We start from the raw sequence: 23,400 nt of genomic DNA on the forward strand, positions 1-23,400 counted from the left end.
TTGGTAAATGAATGGTTTCGTTTTTAAAGGGAATAATTTAAATATTCTTAGAAATAGTTGAGTTAATTTTAATTTGTTATGTCACATTTAATTTGTCACGTCACTTTTAGTTTGCCATGTCACATTAATTTAGATACCCTTCTAAATAGATTTTAAAGATATTTTAGGTAGCGTTTGTTTAACTTTACCCTTTTAATTATAATAATTAATAATAATAATATAATATTTTATAGATTAATCGATTAAAAAACTGTCATGTGGGTTGAAATTCCATGTGAAATAAAATTAAATGGTTTATGTAGTCTTTTAAGTAAATTGTATAGATAGATAGATCATAGATAGATAATAGTAAGGGAGTGAAGTTGGTATTTTGGTGTCGGTGGAATTGGAAGTGAAATTGGATGAGGCTGGGTGCAATGTGAATAATAAACTACTCTTTTTTTTGTCATTTTTTTTTGTTTTTCCATTTCTTTGCTACTCCTTTTTATGCTCTTTTTTTTGCTTGGTAATTAATAAATTAATTAAATAAATAATTAAAATGTATAGAATGTAAATTGATTGCTAATCTTATGTGGAATTAAATTAATTGCTAGTGACATGTGGAATAAAATTAATTGCTTTTGTCTAGCCTTTTAATTATATAGTATAGATGTGTCGCAAGATAAAGATAAAGGATAGAAGATGAGACAAAAAAAAATGGGACATGTGATCTCAACTCTAAATAATGATCCGATTATTAAAGTGGTGGTTGAGAGACAAATGATCAAACATTTTTAATCATTAGTTTAAGAGAATTTGCTATCTATTTTATCATATGAACGATGATGCGTCCCAAGATAAAGACAAGAGACAGAAGATGAGACAAAAAAATGGGACATGTGATCTCAACTTTAATTGATGATCCGATAATTAGAGTGGTAGTTGACAAACAAATGATCAAACATTTTTAATTATTAATTTAAGAGAATTTGCTATCTATCTTATCATATGAATCATGTTATGTCACACGATAAAGACAAGGGACAAAAATGAGACACAAAAATGCAAGATGTGATCTCAACTCTAATTGATGATCCCATAATTAGAGTGGTGATTGACAGACAAATGATCAAACATTTTAAATTACAGTTACTAAACTTCCCTCGCTTGTCCCTCACGTTTCCCGGCACCCAGCAGTCAGAATCCGTCCAACCAGCGATAAAGGGGCTCATTATACCGCCGAAACCCTAGAAATTCAACGCAATAATTGAACGATCAAATCTGCAGATCGGGAGAATCAACTTAACTTCAATTCGATACGCGTCGAATTAAAAATTAGGTGCGTTTGGTAAGATAATCGTCGATTTTTACAATTTTAGTAAAGATTATCGGAATCGCCGGAATTTGTAGTTGTTTGAGTGATTAGTTGTGTTGAAAAATTAGTCTCTGAAATTGCAATTAGTCTCATTGTAGACGGGGGTATATCCGTCTAAAGATGTAGACGCGTCAAATATGTCACCACTTTCATAATAAGACAACCCCACCGTCCCACTTGTTGTTTGTCTTATTATAAAAGTGGTGAAATATTTTAACCGTCTACCACTTTAGACGGATAGTGTCCGTCTAATATGAGATTTTGTGCTGAAATTGAGCATGATAATGAATATTGCTTGATTACATAAGAAAGTGAGATGATATTTTTCTGTATTGTTTTGGTTAGTTGTTACTTCTTAGTTAAGAGAGTAGGTTTTCTGAAATTGGTTTGATTGCGGTGTATGTATGATGGATTGATTGTAGTAAACTCAAGAGACGGAGCGATTTTGCATTTGACTTGGAACAAGTGTTCGGATTACTGAATTATTTAGTTTTGAGTTTATTACGGAGCAAAGGCGCATTTCGGAAAAAATGAATGTAGTGATGGTTGGATTGTTGTGTGATTAATTTTGTTTGTGTATCGTGTAGATTATGGTTAATCCAGGAATACCTGTAAAACCGAGCTGGCAACGTAAGCTTGATAACGAAGAAAATGCTCTTTCCCAGTTCAGTTTAAGCATACGAGAGTGTGTTCACTTGGTATGCTAACTTGATCCTAAGTTGATCCTAAGTTGTCAGATATTGTATTGTGCCTATTGTTTGAATTTGAAGTACTATTGCTCAATTTTACGACTCTTAGAGAGAGCATGCCACTGTGTTTGATAGCTTAGGCTTGGCTTTAAATCTTGCTAGATCCTTCTTAAAGAGAGTTGATTCATGTATTGTGTGTGACGAGTTTTGCTTCAATGGAAGATATAGCTTCTGTCAGCGGTCACTTATTTTGTGTCTCCACATTTAGTCTATTGTTTTGTTCTCTAATTATCATGTTCGAGAACTTGCAATTTAGTGGACTGGTGACCTATTTGAGTTTTTCGCAATTTTTTGAATGAGAGTATCTCGTTTAGGAAGAGTCAAGCTGAGATATATGACAAGAACACCTGACGCAGGACAACTTTTAGTCAAGTGCGTGAAAGTGCGAACCCTTGTTATGCGAGTGATGTGAAGAAGGCCTCTCTAGTGGTAGGAAAATCCGAAAAACTGTAGCTAAGCGGGGGAACAAATTTTCCATGTCCGGCAGGTGAGCTTGTCAGCTGGTGGAAGTGTCTTTCCTTACCATATTGGTTGGTCAATTAAGTTAAAAAGAACTTCTCAAATCGAGTTTCTATTAAGTAAAATTAGTTGATGTAAGATATATTACTCCTTTCACCTTCCACCTTCCACGTTCATTTTCTACTATGTATAGTAAAAACACTAACGCTGCCAACTCTGATAGTAGGATAATGCAAGACATAATTTCCAAGTCTCTAATTTTGTATGTTTCCCTTACTTTAAATCGTGTCAGGCTCCTATTGGCTATCGGCTGTGGCGTCATGTCCGAGAAGAAGCTGGCAAGGGAAGGGTAAATTCATGTACCTTGTTAAATGTGGTTTTATATTGAGCTTTGATATTGTATGGAATATAATGCAACTATTTTTGACGCACCTTCCAATTTGCAGGGTGCAATTATTAATCCATTCTTCAAGCGCACAGTAACATCTGACCATGGGGTTCCTATTGGAGGGATTGGGTAAGTCCTTCTGCTTACAAGCTCTCCGGTCAGTTCATTGTTTGTCTTGGCTTGTAATAAGGTAGTATGTGAGTTTCGTTCTCATTTCATTGTTGTAGGGTCATTTCTGGTATGAGTCACTCCAATAGGTCATTTTCGGTTATTGGACTATAGGGCAATTCAATTAGAGTCTTTTTGCCTTTTGTGACGGTGGTTAAATCGAGTTAATTAATAATAATTTGACAAAAAAATAGTGCTCTTTTGCAACATTACATATTTATAAGAGTGTACTGGTTTTTTATTTTAATGTAGTTAATTTTAAGTGTGACTTACCACTAGTCTTTTCGGAGTTATTTCGGATCGGCCAATTCCAGGTCAAGTGGCTTTGGGTCATTTCAAGTCAAGTGGTTTTGTTTCAGATCATTCCGAGTCCGGTCAATCTCTGATCTAGATAATTCAGATAGGGTTTACATCAGATGGGATCAATCCAGGTTTCGGGTCATGTGGTTATGCATTCTTAGGACCTGCTTCGCTTGGTTTATGACAGGAGTATAGCTAAGAGTAATTTTATGGCTTGCAGCTTACTCAATAAGGAAGTGTTTAGATTTGAATGAAACAACCAAAAAGGAATATGTACATAATTGATTGGAAAGAAGGGAGTATGTGATATGCGCTTATGGTTTTATTCTCTTATGCTGACTCTTGTAATGCCAATCATCAAGAAAGTGTATGTGAGACAAATTATCCCCCATTAGCTTATCTTTCTACTCCCGTCAAATCATTGTACAGGGCTGGAAGCATTGGTCGAAGTTATAAAGGCGAGTTCCAGCGATGGCAACTTTTTGCAAGAACATGTGAAGATAAACCAGTTCTGGCAAACCAATTTTCTGTAAGTTTGTTTTTCATTCTTACAAAATTCTTCATCGCTGTATTCTTTCTGTTCAAATCAATTAGCTACGTTTCCACTCTAAGTGAGCACTAAACACTTCCATGTGAGTGTCATCCCTGATCTTCACATAATTTTTATCCTGATACTGTGATCCAAAAGCAAACATTGTGTGGGGAAGAGGTGCTATGTAGCATTGTTGGAGGCTTAGAGCCTAATCTCACGATTTTGTTTTCTTTTATATTTTGGATCAGCAATAAAAAGCGGTTTCAAACTCTTCAGGGAAAAAACTAAGTCTTTGTCCGATGAAGAAAATAAATTCAATTACAGTAACCCTCTGTCAGCTGTCAGCCTGTACTAATTAGTCATTAAGTTCGGCTCCTCTCTTGTTGGTCTTTGTCATGAAAATTGAAATTGATTTGGGAAACGCTTCCTGCATCTTTATCTACTGTCTAACAATTGATTAAACCTATGTCTGATGTGCTGAAATTACTTCACGGTTTTATTTTCTCTCTTCCAAACTTGGTCAATAAATTGTTTGGAAGTTGCCTTTCTGTCTCGCATTGCAATTGTTTCCTGAGGATTTGTGTCCTCAGTTGCCACTCTTATCGTTTTAATTAATGTTGCTACAGTCAAGCTTTAGAAATGGGAAAATGCGTATAATGCTCAGTTTTCTATATTAACAAATCAACGACTTTATGATGACAGTAAGGGAGATTCTGTTTTCAAGATTGCACTGAAAGTCGAGGAAATTTGTTACTTTATATTCCTTACAACTAATTCCTTGTTAGGAGCTAGAATCCTCTGGAGTTGTAAAATTAACTATACAGAGTAGAGTTTTCTAAATATGATAGTAGAGCCATTTTTCATATTTAATTACAAATATCACCCTCGATTATTCTTTAATCATTTATGGTACACTCCAGCAACTCTACCAAAAAAGAACTCTAGAGTATCCCAACACCCTTGTTACTTGTTAGTGTGTAACATAGCTGCTTTATCTTACAAAATTTGGTAAATTGATTATTACTCACTTATATAATTCACTTTTTGAAATTTACTCCCTTATATAATATTTTTTAAAACTTGCTCCAATCAAATACAACTTTTAGCAAATATCGCTCCCATTTGATTCCGGCAAAAAAAAAAGAGAAAATATTCCGTTCAAAACTTGAAATTTGGTTCTAACTTTTGTTGCTTATGACTATATTGTCCTTAGCTTTATTATGTAGAAGACTTTAACCGCACATAGAGGGAGAAAATTAGAAAAGGATTTAACAAATTTGGGAGGAAGAAGATGAATTTAACAGATATGGGAGGAAGAAGTGATTTAAATTGAGCATATAATAAGGCCAAGTGCAATATAGTCATAAGCAACAATAGTTAGTATCAAAGTTTCAATTTTGGACGGAATATTTCTCATTTTTTTTGTCAGGACCATTAAATGGGAGCAATATTTGATAAAAGTTACATTTGATGGGAGTAAGTTTCAAAAAAAATTATATAAGGGAGTAAGTTTCAAAAAGTGAATTATATAAGGGAGTAATAATCAATTTAACCCTACAAAATTATGTTTTGTGATTCTGGTATTTTCTCTAACCATCGGCTTCAACCTCAAAATGGTATCGGACTTATTGTTATTTATCTACAGGTATTTGTCTCACGGTCGAATGGTGAAAAATACTCTTCAGTGCTATGCCCGCCAAATCCCGAGATGGCCAAGTATGCATACATTAGTACATTAACCTGTTTCTAGTTTTTGTCCCTTTGTGCCTATTAAGAAATGTTTTAGATCTGAAGTGCAGTTGATGATTAATAGTATTTATGTCTCAACATGGAGATAACATTGTTCTTCTGGGCTTAAATAGGGAAACTACTGCTTCAGGGATTGGAAGTTGGGATTGGAAGTTAAAAGGGCATAGTTCTACATATTACGCCCTCTACCCAAGAGCATGGACTGTATATGATGGTAAAATGTGTGGTGAAATTTTAATACTTCCTATTCTTTTTCTATCCGCACGGTTACACCTTGACTTGTTTTTTTTCCTTCAAATTTCAGGTGAACCTGACCCATCACTCGGGATAGTTTGTCGTCAGATTTCACCTATTATTCCTCACAACTATAAAGAAAGTAGCTTCCCTGTATCAGTATTTACGTACACAGTAAGATTCGAGGTCCCTGTGACTTAGATTTATTATTGCATTACCAGTCTACCTGGAAGCTTTCTTATTTAGTAGTTTTGATATTTGCTTTCAGCTGTCAAACTCTGGCAATACAGCTGCTGAAGTGACCCTTCTTTTCACATGGGCGGTATGTTAGACATCCATCCCTTCTACGTTTATTTTTGCTGACTGAAGTTGTTTTGTGTCATAGACTCAGAGCAATCGTTTGGGTAACCGATCTTAAAAATTAGCAATTTTTAAGTGAGATTTATGATCTATTTTTAGAATTCAGTGGGCGGAGATTCAGGATGTAGCGGGAATCACTATAACTCAAAGATCACGTAAGAGCACATCTCGTCCTTCAATTTTTACTTCTTCAAAGTTTCTTGTGTATTCCATTGACACTGCCAACATGTATACTGACATACAAGGTCAAATTATAATATCAGGATGAAGGATGGCATGCATGGTGTGCTTCTAAATCACAAGTGAGTGAACTTGATTACGCAGATGTTCCTTTTCCACACTGTAAAACAATAGTTTGCTGTAGTTTCGCCTTCTTCAAATTTCCATTGACAAGCAGGACTGCAAATGGATTCCCCCCGGTGTCTTTTTGTATTGCAGCTGAGAAAAAAGAGGGCGTCCATGTGTCAGAGTGCCCATGTTTTGTCATCTCTGGTGATGCGGAAGGTATTACTGCTGAGGATATGTGGCAAGAGATTAAGAAGGTTAGTGACTTGGTTTTCTCGCGTTTCCTTCTAGAGTACATTCTTTTTGAAGGACCAAGCTACTCCGTAAGTCCGTATTAGGCAAGAGAAAAGATGTGGGCTTGGAGGTGTTAAAACTTGAAATTTTTTGCACTTTCACCCCTCTCAACCACCATCCTCCCTCACTCCCTAGTCCTTACCACCACAGCCGCCTCCCTCACCTTTGCCACCCATTCCCCATCCCCTTACCTTCGCTACCTTTTTCCTCTTGGCCCAATCTTTATTTAATGCCCAATCCTATTGGTTTTCCCCCTCCCATCCTCTTCCTCTTCTCAACGAAACAAACCCCAGATGGTGTTCATTATTGGCTATGGGCCTATGGCAACCGTTCAAGAGAGGTTTGGGTGAGGGAGAAGTGGTGCAACTGTTTTGATCCTTGAAGTGAAGTAGTGGAACCCATGTTTCACATGTAGTTTGTGGTGGAATTAATAAAGGTACTTGGGAGTTAGAATGGTCCAAAAAGGAACATTTGAAGAACTTGTTAGGATGAGGGGTGTATCATTTAGTACCTGTACTTTTAAGATAGACATATACACTCCATATCCATCATATGAATATAACTATGATAACTTTGCTATGCAATTCTGTGACATTACATCTAGCAAAGATGGAGTATGTGTTTCCATTGTGTCATCAATTCTGCATCGAGTATTTTGGGTCAGTTGCAGATTTGTAATTGATAAGCAAGTAGTCACGAACGTCTGTCAGAGTGACTGCGTCGATTATTATTGAAGACTGACGTCAAACATCTCAATTTGTTCTCTAATTTGACAATCAGAAGGCTCTACTCGTATTCTGGAGTGAGAGATCTAATAAAAGGTCTCGAAATTACAAAAAATTGTGTCATTGGTCGAGCTGTGAGACTAGAGATATAATGAAAAGGTCTCCATGTTATAAAAATATGTGTTGTTGGTCGAGCCGTGAGCCTAGATTGTATGTGCTTCACATTGTCATTAGTTTCAGCAAAAAAACAGATATTTGCTTTCCTTATCTCTGCTCATCAATTCAGCCTTCTAGTCGCTTTTTTAATCATCAAACAGTTGACTAGGCTGTGCGTGGACGCTTCTTTTCCAATTTGTGATACCCCAGGGTATCCTTTATTATGAAAAAAAAAATTGTAATGAAAAAAAAAAAAGCACATTCGTTCAACGGAAGTATAGCTGGAGTGCATTTTACAACTATTGTAGTTTAGTTCTGACTACTTAGTCCTATTCTTTTCAGCATGGATCGTTTGACAATCTTGACTGTTCTGAGAAATCGGCCCCGTCAAAGCCTGGGTCATCCATTGGGGCTGCAATTGCCGCTTCAATTTCAGTGCCATCAGGCGCCACACGTACCATCACCTTTTCTCTATCATGGGACTGTCCTCAGGTGACATTCTCAAAAGGAAGAACATATCACAGGTCAGTGGAAAAACGTTTAGGGATGTGTTCTTTATTTACTTCGTTAAAGTGCTACGTTGCACTCTTGCCTAACTATTTGTTTATGATTGCTGTAGGCGCTACACAAAGTTCTATGGCACAACCGGGAATACAGCTGCAGATATATCCCATGATGCTATAGTTGGTACGTAATTTCATTTTTCTCTCCTCCAATCAATGGCCCTTGAGTGCGTCAAGCCCATCAATGAAGAATGATCAGTCAAAAGTTGAAATCCTTCGTTGCTAGTGGCTGATCTTGTGCTTACAAATTTTATTGTAGCTCATACGCAGTGGGAGTCTGAAATTGAAGCATGGCAGAGGCCTATTCTCGAAGACAAACGATTTCCAGAATGGTGAGTCCGAAGTTTTGCAATCTGATATGCCCTCTCAAATAAGTTGAGCAGTTTGGGTCTTGGCGGGTCCATATGGGATCGGCTAGGGTTAGTGTTGAAATATGGGTCAAAAATACATCTTCACACCTCTTTCCTGTCCCATTTTTTGTTTTATTATTTAAATATTAATATTATTTATTTTAAATCGGTTTAGTATTATAAGGAATGATACTTTAACAATAGTTATGACTTGACTTAAATTTAATAAATAGCAAGTATGATACAATTATTTTTTTTTTTTTTTTTTTTTTTTAAATTCTGGTTTAATTTTATATCCTTCAAATAAACATTTGTATGATTTCATCTATTTCGTCAGATTTGACCTTGACACCGGTTTTGGGTCATGGGTCAAGGCTTAAAGTTTCATGGCCCTAAAAAACGTTGTGCGAGTTTGCAGGTCATGTTAAATTTCGACAGGTCTATTTGAAGTCCATTAATAGCAAGATGTTTTTAAGACCTTAAAGTTCTCCATTGCAGGTATTCAGTAACTCTTTTCAATGAGCTCTATTATCTCAATGCTGGGGGAACTGTCTGGACAGGTGTGGCCGAAGTTTCTTGTGTTATAAGCTCGTAGCTTTGAGTTTTAGGTGAATCTAAGATGAGGTATTTTGTGCAGATGGTTCTCCTGCATTACAGAGTCTTGCAACAATAGTAGAGCAGAAACTGTCTATTGATCGGTCAGATTCTGACTTATCAAATGGTACAAGTATCTCAGAGCAAAATGATACTGCAGTGGACATCCTTGAGAAGATGACTTCAGTGCTTGAGCATGTTCATACGGCAGTTAAATTTAATTCTGCTTTTGGGCCAAATTTACTTCAAGAAGGGGAAGAAAATGTTGGTCAATTTCTATATTATGAAGGGATCGAGTATCTTATGTGGAACACATATGATGTTCATTTTTATGCATCTTTTTCTTTGGCAATGCTATTTCCAGAGCTTGAACTTAGCATTCAGAGAGACTTTGCAGCAGCTGTTCTAATGCATGACACTAGAAGAATGAAACTTCTAAATGATGGAAAATGGGCATCAAGAAAAGCTCTGGGGGCTGTTCCTCATGATATTGGCCTCAATGACCCATGGTTTGAAGTAAATGCTTACAACATCTATAACACTGATAGGTGGAAAGATTTAAATCCAAAATTTGTGCTCCAGGTTTACAGGGATGTAGTAGCCACAGGTGACAAAAAATTTGCTCACGCGGTTTGGCCATCAGTGTATGCAGCCATGGCCTTTATGGATCAGTTTGACAAGGATAGGGATGGCATGATTGAGAATGAGGGTTTTCCTGATCAGACGTATGACACATGGGCAGTCTCTGGTGTGAGTGCGTATTGTGGAGGACTGTGGGTTGCTGCACTTGAAGCGGCTTCAGCCCTAGCACGAGAAGTTGGTGACAAGGGTTCAGAAGATTATTTTTGGTTCAAATTTCAGAAAGCCAAGTCTGTTTATCAGAAGGAGTTATGGAATGGCTCATACTTCAACTATGATAGCAGCTGTGGTGTTAATAGTGCATCTATCCAAGCTGATCAATTGGCCGGGCAATGGTACGCTGCTGCATTTGGTTTTAAATTAATGAACTTAAAAATAAAACGAAGCAACTGTGGAAAAAAAGGAAGTGAATATTCGATAAAAGTGGATTTTTTACTTGGTCGCCTTTTTCTCTTATAGAAGCAATGTGCCTTGTAAAATAATTATTCGTGGGTTCTTAGATTAAATATGGAATGCAAAGCGTCCTTAATGGCTAAGACCCTCACCCAGGTAGATTATTTGTGAGTTTTATGTAAAACTGGAGTGCCGTTTCCTGTGTAATTTTTTTTTTTTGCTCAGGTAGATTTTAGTATTCGAAGACTATACATTCATGCTTTGGTCAAGAAGCATCTGATGTTGCTGCTTTTGCTCTCTAGATTAAATCTCTACTGTGCATGCTTTGACCAAATTCCTGGAGTTTTAAGATTGTTCATCAAAATTTATTTTCTTCTTTATGTTATTATTCTCGGTGTGAATTTACACTATAATGTATCTCTTGTTTGTAGGTATGCTCAGGCCTGTGGACTAGCACCAATCGTTGATGAGGAGAAGACAAAATGTGCCTTTGCCAGTATTTTTGAGTTCAATGTAATGAAAGTAAAGGAGGGGCGGAGAGGAGCTGTGAATGGGATGCTTCCTGATGGGAACATTGACATGTCATCAATGCAGTCAAGAGAGATATGGTCTGGTGTCACTTATGCTCTTGCAGCTTCCATGATCCAAGAAGGGTTGACAGACATGGGTTTTCAGACTGCATATGGAGTTTATGAAGCTGTCTGGTCAGAAAGAGGACTCGGGTGAGTCTCCTTTTCTATTGTATGTCTTTTCTCGATGCATGGTTTAAATGTTTTGGGTTTATGTCACTCATGCCACTGCTAATCCATCCACGAGTATCAACTTATCAACTCGCTATGTAACTTGTCCAACCTTCGATGACTTGGGTTTCTTATTGCTTATTTTACAGTCTTTCAAGTTGAGTGGGGCTTGCTGAATTGTTGTCCAGTTGGCATTCAGTATTTTCATAATAATGATGAAATTTGTGTCAAGTGTTTGGGTGAGGTTAATAAGTTACCAAGTTACGAAGTAATATTATCACTTGAATTATGTTCTTTGAATGTGATGAGAATTAATTAGATCAGTTGTCACACTAGTTAGAAATGGCAAATTTTGTTCTCTCTTTTGAAAAAGGTTTTCCAATTGGGGGTTGTGGCAGAGCTTGATGCGCTAATTTTTCAGAATATGAAGTATATTAATATGGTAGGCAACATGGTATGCAAATCCACCATGGGTTCATGTGTGTTTTCTTATCTGAGTACAGGTTATATTTATGAAAAAGTGATGAAATACAATCATTACCCTTTGACTAAAAGCAAATGAGGATAGAATATCCGGGATAAAATGTCAGTACTCCATAGTAGTCCGTACTCAATCAATAGGGTCAAAGTTATTCTGACTTGTGGGTGTCACGGTCACCCCATGTCCGACACAATACTAAAGGATATTGTGGTATGGCAATATGGCATCCATACCCGACCCTCACAAATCCGATACTTCACCTTACACTTCTTCAAGTAAAGATAAAAAGGGAGGTCCGCATGAGAAAGTGGAGGAATAGATTAGTGTATGAAACATTTCAAGTGTTTTTTTGAGGACTTTGAAGCTTTATTTCTTGAACATATCTCCATTTCACTCAGGTATAAATTGTGTTTTGTAGAATTGTCCTCGTGCTCGCATCCTCTTTGTTGATAGAGTCCCCACATAAAACACATTGGGTCAAGACGAGTTTGACACTTTGATATGTACGCGTATCCTGGCTTACCAAATCTGCTCAGCCCCTAAGGAATCGTGAATCAGTTCAAGCATGTTCTATCTTGATGCTGACATAAATAATTTATATGCGTCATACATTCTATCAGAGCATTTCGTGAATCGGATGTTACGTATTCATATCGAATTAGCAACCATGTCAGTATGGATGTATAGGATGTGTGTGCGTAGGAGTCCAAGTTACGCAGGTTGGGTTGGCTGTTGAGCTTGTTTAAGTGGACAGTTTAGCAGGCTTAGAGTTACAAATGAGGCCAGGAGAATGAGATTGATTTGATGATTCTCTCCTAGGGCTTTGCGACTACAAGTTGCTTACACAGTCTAGGTGATGGTTATGCTCCATCTTGATCCTTACTATGCTTACGATCTATTTCATAGGTACGCATTTCAAACTCCAGAAGCCTGGAACGCCAATGACCAATACAGGTCACTATGCTATATGCGTCCATTGGCTATATGGGCAATGCAGTGGGCGTTATCTCGGCCAAAACCCTCCAAGCTAGAAACGAGATCAGAAGTGAATGAAGATTCAGTAGCGAGGGATCACATGGGTTTTTCTAAAGTTGCTAGTCTTCTCAAGTTACCAGAGGAGGAGCCATCGACAGGTCTTGTACAAGGTCTTTATGATAAAACTTGCAGGAGGCTGTGGAGATGATTTCAAATTGTTTTCAAGGATAAACAATCCTTGACTCATTATTATTATTCATTGTTGCATGACAAGTTTGCTACACAACAATTGCCAAATTCACTTTCTTTATTTACTGTACTTAATTTTGTTTACTATACTCTCTTGTTCACTCCAATTCCATACACTGGATTAAAATGCTCGCATATATTAGCCAAATGTATGGAATTGGAGTGAACGGAGGGAGTAAATTTATCTCTTGTTTCATTTTTCGTATGTTTTCTCCATCTTTGGCTATATATAGGAAGATTTTTAATGTTTGTTGACCTTTCCAATGATTTGAAGTGAATTCTTGGATCATCTTGTTTGCTGGAAAGAGTGCAACTTGCCTCATTTTAAATTACATAATTTGTACTTTCAGATTACAGTTTCGTCTAAATTGAGAGTTGTTTGTAGTTCCGGTTGGTACTCCTGAGTTCTGGAAATTTGATGCGAGATGGTAAGCTCCTGATGCCGTTATCAGGTGCATTTTCTTCAGATATATCAACGCTCTTTAACAGCGTGTATGACATTAGATTATTTAGCTGACGTTCAGTAGACACTTGGACGAGGGGAAGGGTGTAAACTTCTCCAACACGCGGTAAGATACATTCAATTTTGAAGAGTAGCATCTTGTTAACAGGAACATCAGAAAGACGACAGTTAAGGATATAGGAGTGGGCGAAAGAAGAGGAAGAAATAAGAGAGAGCCAACACTTGGAGACGGACTTTCAGCGGTAAACGATTTTGGCTGGAAGCCTGAGCAGTATCTCACTCAACCAAGAGATCATCTGTAAGATCATTAAATTGTGATGATCTCCTCCTTTTAGCTACTGCAGTTAATCTCTCCATTGACAACTTTTTTACTTTGCAGATTTATTTATCTATATATGTAGCTTGTTAATCCTATTCCAAATTTGCTGACTTGGAGAATGAGTTATATATAAAATTGATGTTATTTAAGGAAATGGAGAGAATCTTAACTCGTATTTTTACTATACTGCGGTGTGCGGTTCTATATGATTCAACTTGGGAAGGTTAAAGTAGAGAGGGTAATTGGGAGTAACTTTCACTTTTCTGTAAAGCTAAAGAAAAGAGCTTGAGAATCTTCATTTTCCATGGAGGTGAAGGGCTTTTTTACCCTCACTACTATGGTAGATATATTGAGGATGAACAAGCTCCTGGTCCTTTTGCTAACTTCCTTCTAGAGCATGGGATTGTTGCCCAATACACTATGTCCGGTTCTCCGGATCAGAATGGTGTAGCAGAAAGAAAGAATCGGACATTAATTGAAATGGTGCGTAGTATGAGAAGTAATATTAAACTCCCTTCATTTTTGTGGGTTGAGCACTAAAGACGGCTGCATATATATTAAATCGGGTTCCTTCCAAAGCCGTGCATTCACTGTATTTTCATATTAAAAAGGTGACTAATAATAATTTGAATTGTGTATAGGGCTGAGCACGGATCAGATATCTGATCCAAAGTGTTAGTTCGGATCGGATATCCATATTGGAAAATCCTGAAGGCAGATATCCATATCCGATCCAAATCTTTCGGATATTCAATGTTTCGGGTATCCAAAATAATCGGATCGGATATCTACCGAATATCCATACTTTTAAATTTACTTGAAAATTGAGTTTAAGACACTATCGAATTCATCGTCTTCCGGATGGTTTACACCAAAATCCTATTCCAAATTTGCTTATGAATCCTATTTCAATTCCATCACTATTTCGGTTTTTTTGTTACTAGTTGTTGCTCCGCGCCCTCCCAGCGCGGTGCCCTAATTTGGTTAATCGTGTAGGCGACCTCATTAGTAAGCATAATTACGGAAATAGATATTGCGATTCACATTCCCCAAAATCCGTATTGAAGACGGCAAGTACTATACTACTAACAATACAATGGTGCAGATGAAAGAATGCATGGTATTGTAAAGTACCTACAATACAACATAGTTTAACAAAACACATCAGCGGCATTGTTATATGAACGAACCTGACTCAACAACCAGACATATAACGTAGAGTAAACACAACAATAAGGACATAAAGTTTGCAATAGTGTTGCTTTAAGGACCCCAAATTGAATAGTGTAGCTTTAAGGACCTCCACAACCGTTTCTGTTAACTTTCACCAAGTTTTGTTTTATTTCATTGACTTTTTGTCTTTTGAAACTAATACACGTACAAATGTACAATACATACTTATACATGTATGCTCGAATAATTTTATTTGTCTAATTTGTGCTTTTCCAAAATCAGTACTCCATACTGAAACTATATAAATAAGGTTGGTTGGAGTAAGATGAAATTAGTAACGCAAAGCATGCGTAGTAGTGTCCGGTTAACACTATACAACGTTAAACTGAAACTTATTGATTCAAAAATGCGCTCCTAATTCAAGAATTTCCTTCACTAGCATTTTCCGTGTAGTTGAGAAGGGTACCTCGTGCTTCAAGCATTCGGATCAATTGCTCGAAGTCGGATTCTAGAATTACTGAACGAACCTCCATCTGCCCCGCCACTAACAGACCCAACACCGCAGCTTTTACCTCCGTAATTTTAGTGCACCACTGATGTCTTTCCTGCTCAACTGTTGCGCGCCCTACATATTCAAAGTGATCCCGCACCACAACCCCCCATGCCACATCCCTGGTCATTATATGAGTTACTTCAGTAGTTCAGTGCCTGCACTATACACCAGTTCCAATAATTGTTCCAATATTTTATTGCATTTCTCAGAACAACATATGGTTCACCTACAACTCCGCCATGCTTTACCGTATTCTTTATCCATTATCTCTATGGCCATAGTAAACACGTTCCCTTGCAATAAGAAGAAAATACGGGATGTTATCCTTGGTCTAGTCATTGAATCTTCGAGCTCTTTTCTAATCTTGGAGTGTTGACCTTCTAGCATGTCGTGGATACGGGACCACATGGTATCAAGTGTAAGATGACAAATTTTCAACCAAGCCTTCAATAGAGAATGGGCTGACTCAACACGGGAAGTTTTCATGTTACCAAGATGGAAGCACTCGTTTGTATAACATAATACAAATTTCGCGCGTGTGCTCACCCCAAGTGTTCCCGATATAAGTGGCCAAAACAGGCGACTTGATACAAAAGATCCGCCACCAACGCTGGAACTCTTGCTCGGTAGGTGCATCGATCACATTAATCCAACCCGATTCTGGATTTATCATGACATGTTTATTGTAACTCTCGGTTTGATAAGTAGTGATAGCTTTAGCATTGATGGCTTTGTTCACTTGCCATCGACACAACAAATGATCAACCCCGGGATATACTGCATTAAGAGCGTTGATCAAACCTAATTCCCGATTGGTGACAAAAACAGAAGAGGGCGCTCCCGTGGAATCTAAAATGTCACCTAATTTCTTCAACAGCCACTTCTAACACTCCTCGAACTTGGTAGGAAGCATCGAACATGCAATTAAGAACGACGATCCAGTAGGTGTGACACCAACCATCTCAATTACTGGATTCTTGTATATGTTGGTATTATACATCGAATCCATGGTTACCACGTAAGGATAAGCCCGGAATAACTTCATGGAATCAAGATGTGCCATGAAAACATGTGTGATCTCTTTTGTCTCGGAATTACTCTCATGCCAATTCACTTATTTCGCTTCTACCGCTAGAGCCAACATATGTTGAGCGGTGTTTCTTTCACCCCTAACTTCTTGCCTAATTTTCCTTGTCTTGTTATATATTTGGGTGCTTGACGGTTGAGGTTTTTCGGGGGTTTTCAAATGAAAACCATTTTTAATATCCCTCGGTAGAACCCCGGCCATATTTTGTTGCCTAACATATGTCTTCTCCTCCGCATCAAATCCCGCGAAGTGCCGATCCCCGTCCTTATAAACTGCTACATGGTGGTTGTGTAGTCCACCATCCTCAGAGGTTACAATGTTCCAAACTATCGTCACTTGATCATGTTTAACCACGTAATTTTGCACGGCACAAATACGGAACAGGCATGAACACTTCTTCGACCTCCTTGGCTTTTCGAGATCATCCGTTAGTGGGGGTAACCCATGTCTTTTACATCGAAAATAACTTGCCAACAACCCGTTTTCTTTTCTGTTTTTTACTCCGTTATTTGCTTTAACCAAAGCAAACCCATTCTCGAACGCAACACTATTAACCCAATTGAAAGCATTATCACGAATTTCGAAATCTAAAGTCGTCACGAACAATGGGTTGTAATCAATTGAATTCTCGCCAAAACCCTCTCACGAAACCTGTTTCAAGCAATACGGACAATAGTTAGACAATAAAAACGATACATAACCTAAATAAATTACGTTAAACGAAAGCAAAACAGGATAAAACGAGTTTATTGTCCGACCACGGACTGAAAGTTGACACTTCACAATTAATCAACGGCTAAACCACGAGACTCAACAATCGACCATGGCCAAACATTGAGACTCAACGTTCAACCATGGCCAAACGTTGAGCCTTAACGTTTGAACCATGGCAAACGTTGGGAATCAACGTGACACCATGGTCAAACGTTGGATCTCAAAGTTTGGTCCATGGCTGAACGTTGGATCTCAACGTTTGGTCCATGGCTAAACGTTGGAGCTCAACGTTTGGTCCATAGATGAACCTTAGGTTGCACAAATTTCAGATTTACACAAAAAACCGCAATGTTTGCTACTACTAAGTCAATACGTGACGTAAATCAACCAATGAATAGATTTAACGATGCGCTAAAAAATGAAAATTAACCAAATAATGAAACGATTAAGTTGTTTACGTACCGGTGATTCGAGTTCCGTTATGTTAATTAATCTTGTTAATTGTTGTTGTTGGTTTTTTTTTTTTAATTTAGTTGATTTTTACTATAATTTGAGAGAAATTTTTTTAGAGGGAGAAATGAGTGTAAATGTGCAAAGAGCATTATCGTCTTTTGGAATAAAAACGTCGTCGATAGTTACTAAAACGTGTCGATAGAAATCAGCCATCTAACTTACATCAAATCAACCGCTAAATTAAAAGGACAGAAGAAAAACTCGCACATAAACATGTACTCCTTCCATTCAACTCCACTTTACATGTTTGCTTTATCACGTTTGTCAACGTGACTTTTACGCGGTAAATATTTTTAACTACGTATTTGCAAAAATTATAAAAGTTAGATATTTTTAATGTACTCTTAAAGACGAATCAAATAAGATCCCACATGAATATATTTTAACTTATATATCGAGAGAAAATTGAAGTTGAATGTCCGCTTATGAATAATGTGGAAAAGAGAAACATGCAAAGTAGAGTTGAATGGAGGGAGTAATATTTTAGAGCATCCGCAAAAGTGAGAAGCTAACTTCCCCATATGCCCTCTCTCTCCTCAAATGGGGAACCCCATTATTGCACACACCCTCCCAACAAATGGAGCTCCTCTATTTGTAGGGAAGGTCCCCAAAGAAAAAGTAAGGTGTTTGAGTTGCTTTTGGCGAGGCTTTCAAATTTTTGGGTGTAAATTAATATTGTTGGGAACCTCATTATTGCATCCCCCCTTATATAAAAGTGTGCAGAGGTGTTTTAAGGGTGTGCATTTTTTGGCAAAAATTGGTGGGATGAATAGTTCAACTTTTCTTGGCATTTTGTGGTCTTGTCTTTTTGTGGTTTTGGAGGTGTAATTGGGTCAAGTTCCATATTGTTTTACAATGGCCTTCCAAATTGTACAGTCCATAAACATTCACAATTTGGTTATTTCATCAATACTTTGCAGGCTTTCAGTATTCCAACTGCATTTTTCATATCATCCACAAAATTGTCCCATTTAAAGTCTTAGACCACCTGCATCATATGTAATCCTTACAATTTACGCAGTATATCATTTATCCTCAATAAATCGTACAATTTCTGCATTTTAAAAAGTATTTGTGAAACGCATAAAATATTTTTTTTTTTTTGTTTTTTTTTTTTTTTTTTTTGGTAACGAGGGAACCCGCAGCCGCTACCTTCGGTGCGCACTGGATAAACCCGCGGGTGTACGTGATAGCCTGCAAACCACGTATACCAGGTAAACCACCCGAGGGTGACAAGCTCGAAGTCTATTAGGCATGGACTCAGGCCAAGAATACTCCACAAAATTTTGCTCTTGGGGAGGCTTGAACCTGGGTCTCCTGGGACTTTCACCCAAGTTTTAACCACTAGACTTCACTATACTAATAAAATATTATTAGTATATTAATAGTATATTAGTATATTATTATTATTATTATTAAATTTTCACAATTTGGTTTTTCCATGCTGTGTAAACTTATCAACACACTTCAATTCGCAGATGTTATTAGTATATTATTATTATTATTATTATTATTATTATTATTATTATTATTATTATTATTATTATTATTATTATTAATCATTGTATCATTGTATGATTTTAATAGGGCATGGTGGGTTGTATTTGATGGGTAATACTATTGTACTTGTAGGTCATAAATTAATGTTAGCTTGCATAGAAGAGGAGAAATGTTATGAGAGAGAGTGAAGGAGATAGAGGGGGGCGAAGGAGGTGGTTGAAGTCGCGAGGACGTCGGAGAAAAAATGGAGAGAAAAAGACGACAAGAGAGAGGGGAAAGGTAGGGGAAATAGGAAGAGGAATAGAAGGGGGTAAGAGGGAAAGGGCGAGAAGTAAGAGGAGAAAAGGGATGAGGAGGAGTAGTAATACTAGGAAGAGAAATGATTATAATGAGAAATTATAAAAAATTATAACAAAACTCCACTTAAAAAATAAAATTTATTAAATGTTTTGAATTTTGTTTTTATTAGTGTTTCAACTCAATAAAGGCAATCGTAATCATGATATAATTTTCTTCGAATAAGTATAGAGAGACTAGACATATGAGAAGGCATGAAGACATGAAAATAGAAAGGGGGGAGGAATAAAAAAAGGGACAATGGGGATGAAAAGAGGGAGGATGATGAGAATAAGGAGGCGGCAACGTTAAAGAGAAAAAAAATAGGGGAAAGGAAGATAACCAGAGGAAAGGGGGAGAATACTGATGGGGAAAAGAATGAAGGTCGAGAAAGAGAATAAGGGGAAAATAGGAGGTAGGGAGAGGGAAATGGAAGGACGTGAACCATAAAACGAAGGAAAAATAGGCAAGATTGGGAGGAAAAGGGGGAAAATATGAAGGAGTGGTACGAGAAAAAATGAGAGGAGTGATAATATGAGAGCAAGTGGAGAATCAGGGGAAACGGGGGATATATAAGAGGAGGATGGGGGGCATGGAAGGTATACGGGAGTAGGAAGGGAAAAGGGATGGTGGTCGAGAAACAGAGTAAGGGGAAAGAAGAGGTAGAGAGAGGGAAATAAAAGGATGCGAACGATAAAAAGAAGGGGAATGAGGAAGGTGTGGAGGAGAAATAGGAAAATATAGAGGAGTAGTACGGGGAAAAATGGGCGGAGGCGTAATATAAAAGCAGGTGGAAGAGGGGGGAGGGGACAAAGGATATATAAGAGGTTGATGGGGGGTAAATGGAAGGTATCTAGGAAAAGGAAGGAGGAAGTTACGGAGAAGGACCACGAGGATAAAAGAGGGAGGTGGTTTAGGATGCGACGACGTTGGAGAGAAAAGGGAGAGGGAGAGGGAGATAAAATGGACGAAAGAGGAGGAGGAGAATTAAGAAGGCTAAGAGGAGAAGGTCGAATAGTATGAGTAGAAAATGGAGGAGGAAATGAGGTGTTTGGGGGCGTAAAAAAGTTGAAGAGAAAATGGAGAGAGAGAAATAATGAATACTGAGAGGGAAAAGAATTGGAGAAAGAGGAGTAGGAAGGGAAGAACGAGTAGAATGAGAAAGAGGAGTAAGAGTTGTAATAGGAAGATAGATGATTAAAATGTAGAATTAAACAATAAGAGAGAAGTGGAAGAAAGTGAACGATAAGAAGAAAGGGAAAGATGAAGGAAGGGGGAGGAGAAATGGGAAGATATGGAGGAGTAAAACTGAGAGGAGTAATACGAAAGCAAGTGGAGGAGAAGGGAAAATGGAGGATATATAAGAGGAGGATAAGGGAACATAAAATGTATATGAGATGGAGAAAGGGAAAGAGAAGAAGGAGGTCCACAAGGTTGACGAGGAGGAGGTGGTTTAAGATACGACGGCGTTTGGAGAGAAAAGAGGGAGAAACAGAAAAAGATGGGGTAGAGGTTGAGGAAGCTGGGAAAAAGGAGGAGGAGGAGGTTCCTTCTTTCCCTCTCCAACACCCATTTCCCTTTATCATTTCCCCATTCCTTACTACTACTAATTCTCTATTCAATCTGTATTTTACATTGTCGATTCCCCTTATCCTATTGATTTTTAGGATAGGATGAAATTCAAGAAGGAGGTTGGTAAGGGTATGGTGTTGATACAAGGCAAAAGCAAAAGCAAAGCTATTGTAAATAACAAAGCCAGCCCATACGAGGTGTCAACCCCGACCAACCATATTTCTATTGTGGCGGTGTTAGACACTGGAAAAGAAACTACCACAAATATATGGAGGATAAGGAAGTTGGGTGTATGATACCTACAAATACTTTCTCCTTTAATATCTATATGATTGACATTAATTTTTAATCTTGGATTGATTGTACGTCACTCTAAAAGAACATCTGGTATTAGGACATCTCCAGGTCCACCTAAGGTTATTGATCTTGAATGTCAAATTTTAAACTTTTGTTTTTACCCGAATTACATCAATAAAAAAAATGTAATGAATTGGTTACATAGATAAATGTGGATCCAACCTTTCATAGGCTACAATTAGTACTCTATTGCCCGAATGAATATTTTGGGACTACTTGTAGCCACATAATTTCGTTTTTAACTTTTATCCCCTTATTGAGAGCCGATCCAATGATACAAACGGTCTTAATTGTGTGTGGTTCTTATATTGACTTTCGTGAGTTACGCTCAAGAATTAAAAATACAAAGATATAAAATAAATATTTAATGGTCGACATTGCTATTGTATCCTAATGAAATTTTAGAATACAAAAAAAAATGCCACCAACTTATCACTTTTAGTGAATCCTAAGGAATCCTATGTTGATTGATGTCGAGCAAGACACATTTATGTTACTTGATGGAGATTTGTAAAAAGATTGTTCCCTAAATGGAAAGATGCGAACAATAAGATGAAGGGGGATGAGGAAGGTGGAGAGGATAAATGGGAAGATATGGAGGATTAGTACGAAAAAAAATGGCACGGGGTGAAATATAAGAGCAAGTGGAAGAAGAGGGGAAACGAAAGATATATAAGAGGATGATGAGGGACATGGAAGGAATATGGGAGGAGGAAGGGGAAAGTTAAGGAGGAGAACACGAGGATGAAAGGAGAGAGGTGGTTTAGGATGCGACAACGTTAAAGAGAAAGGGAGAGAGAAATAGAAGCGCGGGGAAGAGGAACAGGGCGAGGGAGATGAAGGCGGGGAAAGAGGAGAAATAGAAATATAAAGAGTAAGGGGAGATTGCCGAATAGTATGAGTAAAAAAGGGAGGAGAAGCGTAGGTGTATGAGGACGCGAGAACGTTGAAGATAAAGTGGTGAAGAGAAAAAGTATGAACGATGAGAGGGGAAGGAATTAGGGAAAGAGGGGAGTAGGAAGGGGTAAGGAGGGAAGGGCGAGTAGTATAAGGAGAAAGAGAATTTAGAGAAAGAGGTTGGAGTAGTAATAGGAAGAGAAACGATTAAAATGAAAAATTAAAATAAATAGAAATTAAAGAAACTCGACTAAAAAAAAATTATTAACCCTATCATGTTTATTTTTGCATTAATGTATCTGTTAATATAGACAATCTTAATAAAAATGTCATTTTCTTGGAAGAAGTATAGGGTAATTGATGGAGAAGTCACAGTAGAAGGTAAGGAGCCATAAAAATATAAGGGAGAAGATGAATAAGAAATGGGAGAAGGAGGATGATAAGATGGAGGAACATAAGGAGACGACAACGTTATTGAGAGAGAGAGGGGGGGCAAAGGCGAATGAGGGTGAGATGGAGAAGAATAGGGGATAAAATGAGGAAAGAGGTAAATGGAGGATGACAAGTAGTAGTAGGAGAAAAGGAAAGAGGATAATGCGGATGTGGGGATGGAGAAAGGGGTGGAGATCCAGAAAGAGGGTAATGGGAAAGAAGAGAAGGTAAGAGAACAGGAAATGAAAGGATGCGAACGATAAGAGGATATCGAAATAGAGAGGAGAAGTGAAGATATGGAGGAGGAGTACGAGGGAAATGGGAGAAGTAGTATGAGAGCAAGTGGAAAAGGGGGGAAAATAGAGAATATATAAGAAGAAAATAGGGGAACACAAAAGTTAGAGGGGAGGAAGAAGGAGGACCACGAGTTTTGAAGAGGGGGAGGTGGTTTAGGATGCGGCGGCGTTAGAGAGAATAGAGGGAGAGAAACAGGAGGACGAGGTAGATGGTGAAGAAAGTGGAGAAAAAGAAGGAGGAGGAGTAAGAAGGTTTAAGAGGAGAAGAGCTACTATTATGAGAAAAGGGAAGAGGAGGAAGAGTAATTATAATGAAAAATAAAAATATTATAGAACAATCTCGAACAAAAAAAGAATTTATCCATGAACTGTTTCAGAGGTGTGCCAGCGTAGCGCGAGACTAAGCATTACTAGGCGTGTTGTGTTTTCGTTAGTCAACGTTCATTTTACC

At 37.7% G+C, this 23,400-nt stretch overlaps 1 protein-coding gene across 2 annotated transcripts; it reads left to right on the forward strand.

The window, feature by feature from the left end:
* Positions 1–938: 938 nt before the first annotated feature.
* LOC141617947 (uncharacterized) lies at positions 939–13,001 on the forward strand. Of its 2 annotated transcripts, none has more exons than XM_074435073.1 (19): positions 939–1,318; positions 1,942–2,052; positions 2,855–2,911; positions 3,009–3,079; positions 3,848–3,947; positions 5,596–5,666; positions 5,813–5,913; positions 6,004–6,107; positions 6,202–6,255; positions 6,393–6,448; positions 6,557–6,595; positions 6,691–6,835; positions 8,096–8,277; positions 8,373–8,440; positions 8,576–8,648; positions 9,165–9,226; positions 9,304–10,234; positions 10,724–11,014; positions 12,420–13,001. In XM_074435073.1, the coding sequence occupies exons 2-19, from the start codon at positions 1,945–1,947 to the stop codon at positions 12,694–12,696; spliced, it is 2,790 nt and encodes a 929-aa protein (XP_074291174.1). In that variant the 5' UTR covers positions 939–1,318; positions 1,942–1,944; the 3' UTR covers positions 12,697–13,001. The 2 variants fall into 2 exon arrangements, with proteins under 2 accessions (XP_074291174.1, XP_074291175.1); XM_074435074.1 differs by having other exon boundaries at positions 986–1,327; positions 12,420–12,807.
* The last annotated feature ends 10,399 nt before the right edge of the window (positions 13,002–23,400 follow it).

Source organism: Silene latifolia, chromosome X (assembly GCF_048544455.1).
Source record: "Silene latifolia isolate original U9 population chromosome X, ASM4854445v1, whole genome shotgun sequence".
Classification (NCBI taxonomy): Eukaryota; Viridiplantae; Streptophyta; class Magnoliopsida; order Caryophyllales; family Caryophyllaceae; genus Silene; species Silene latifolia.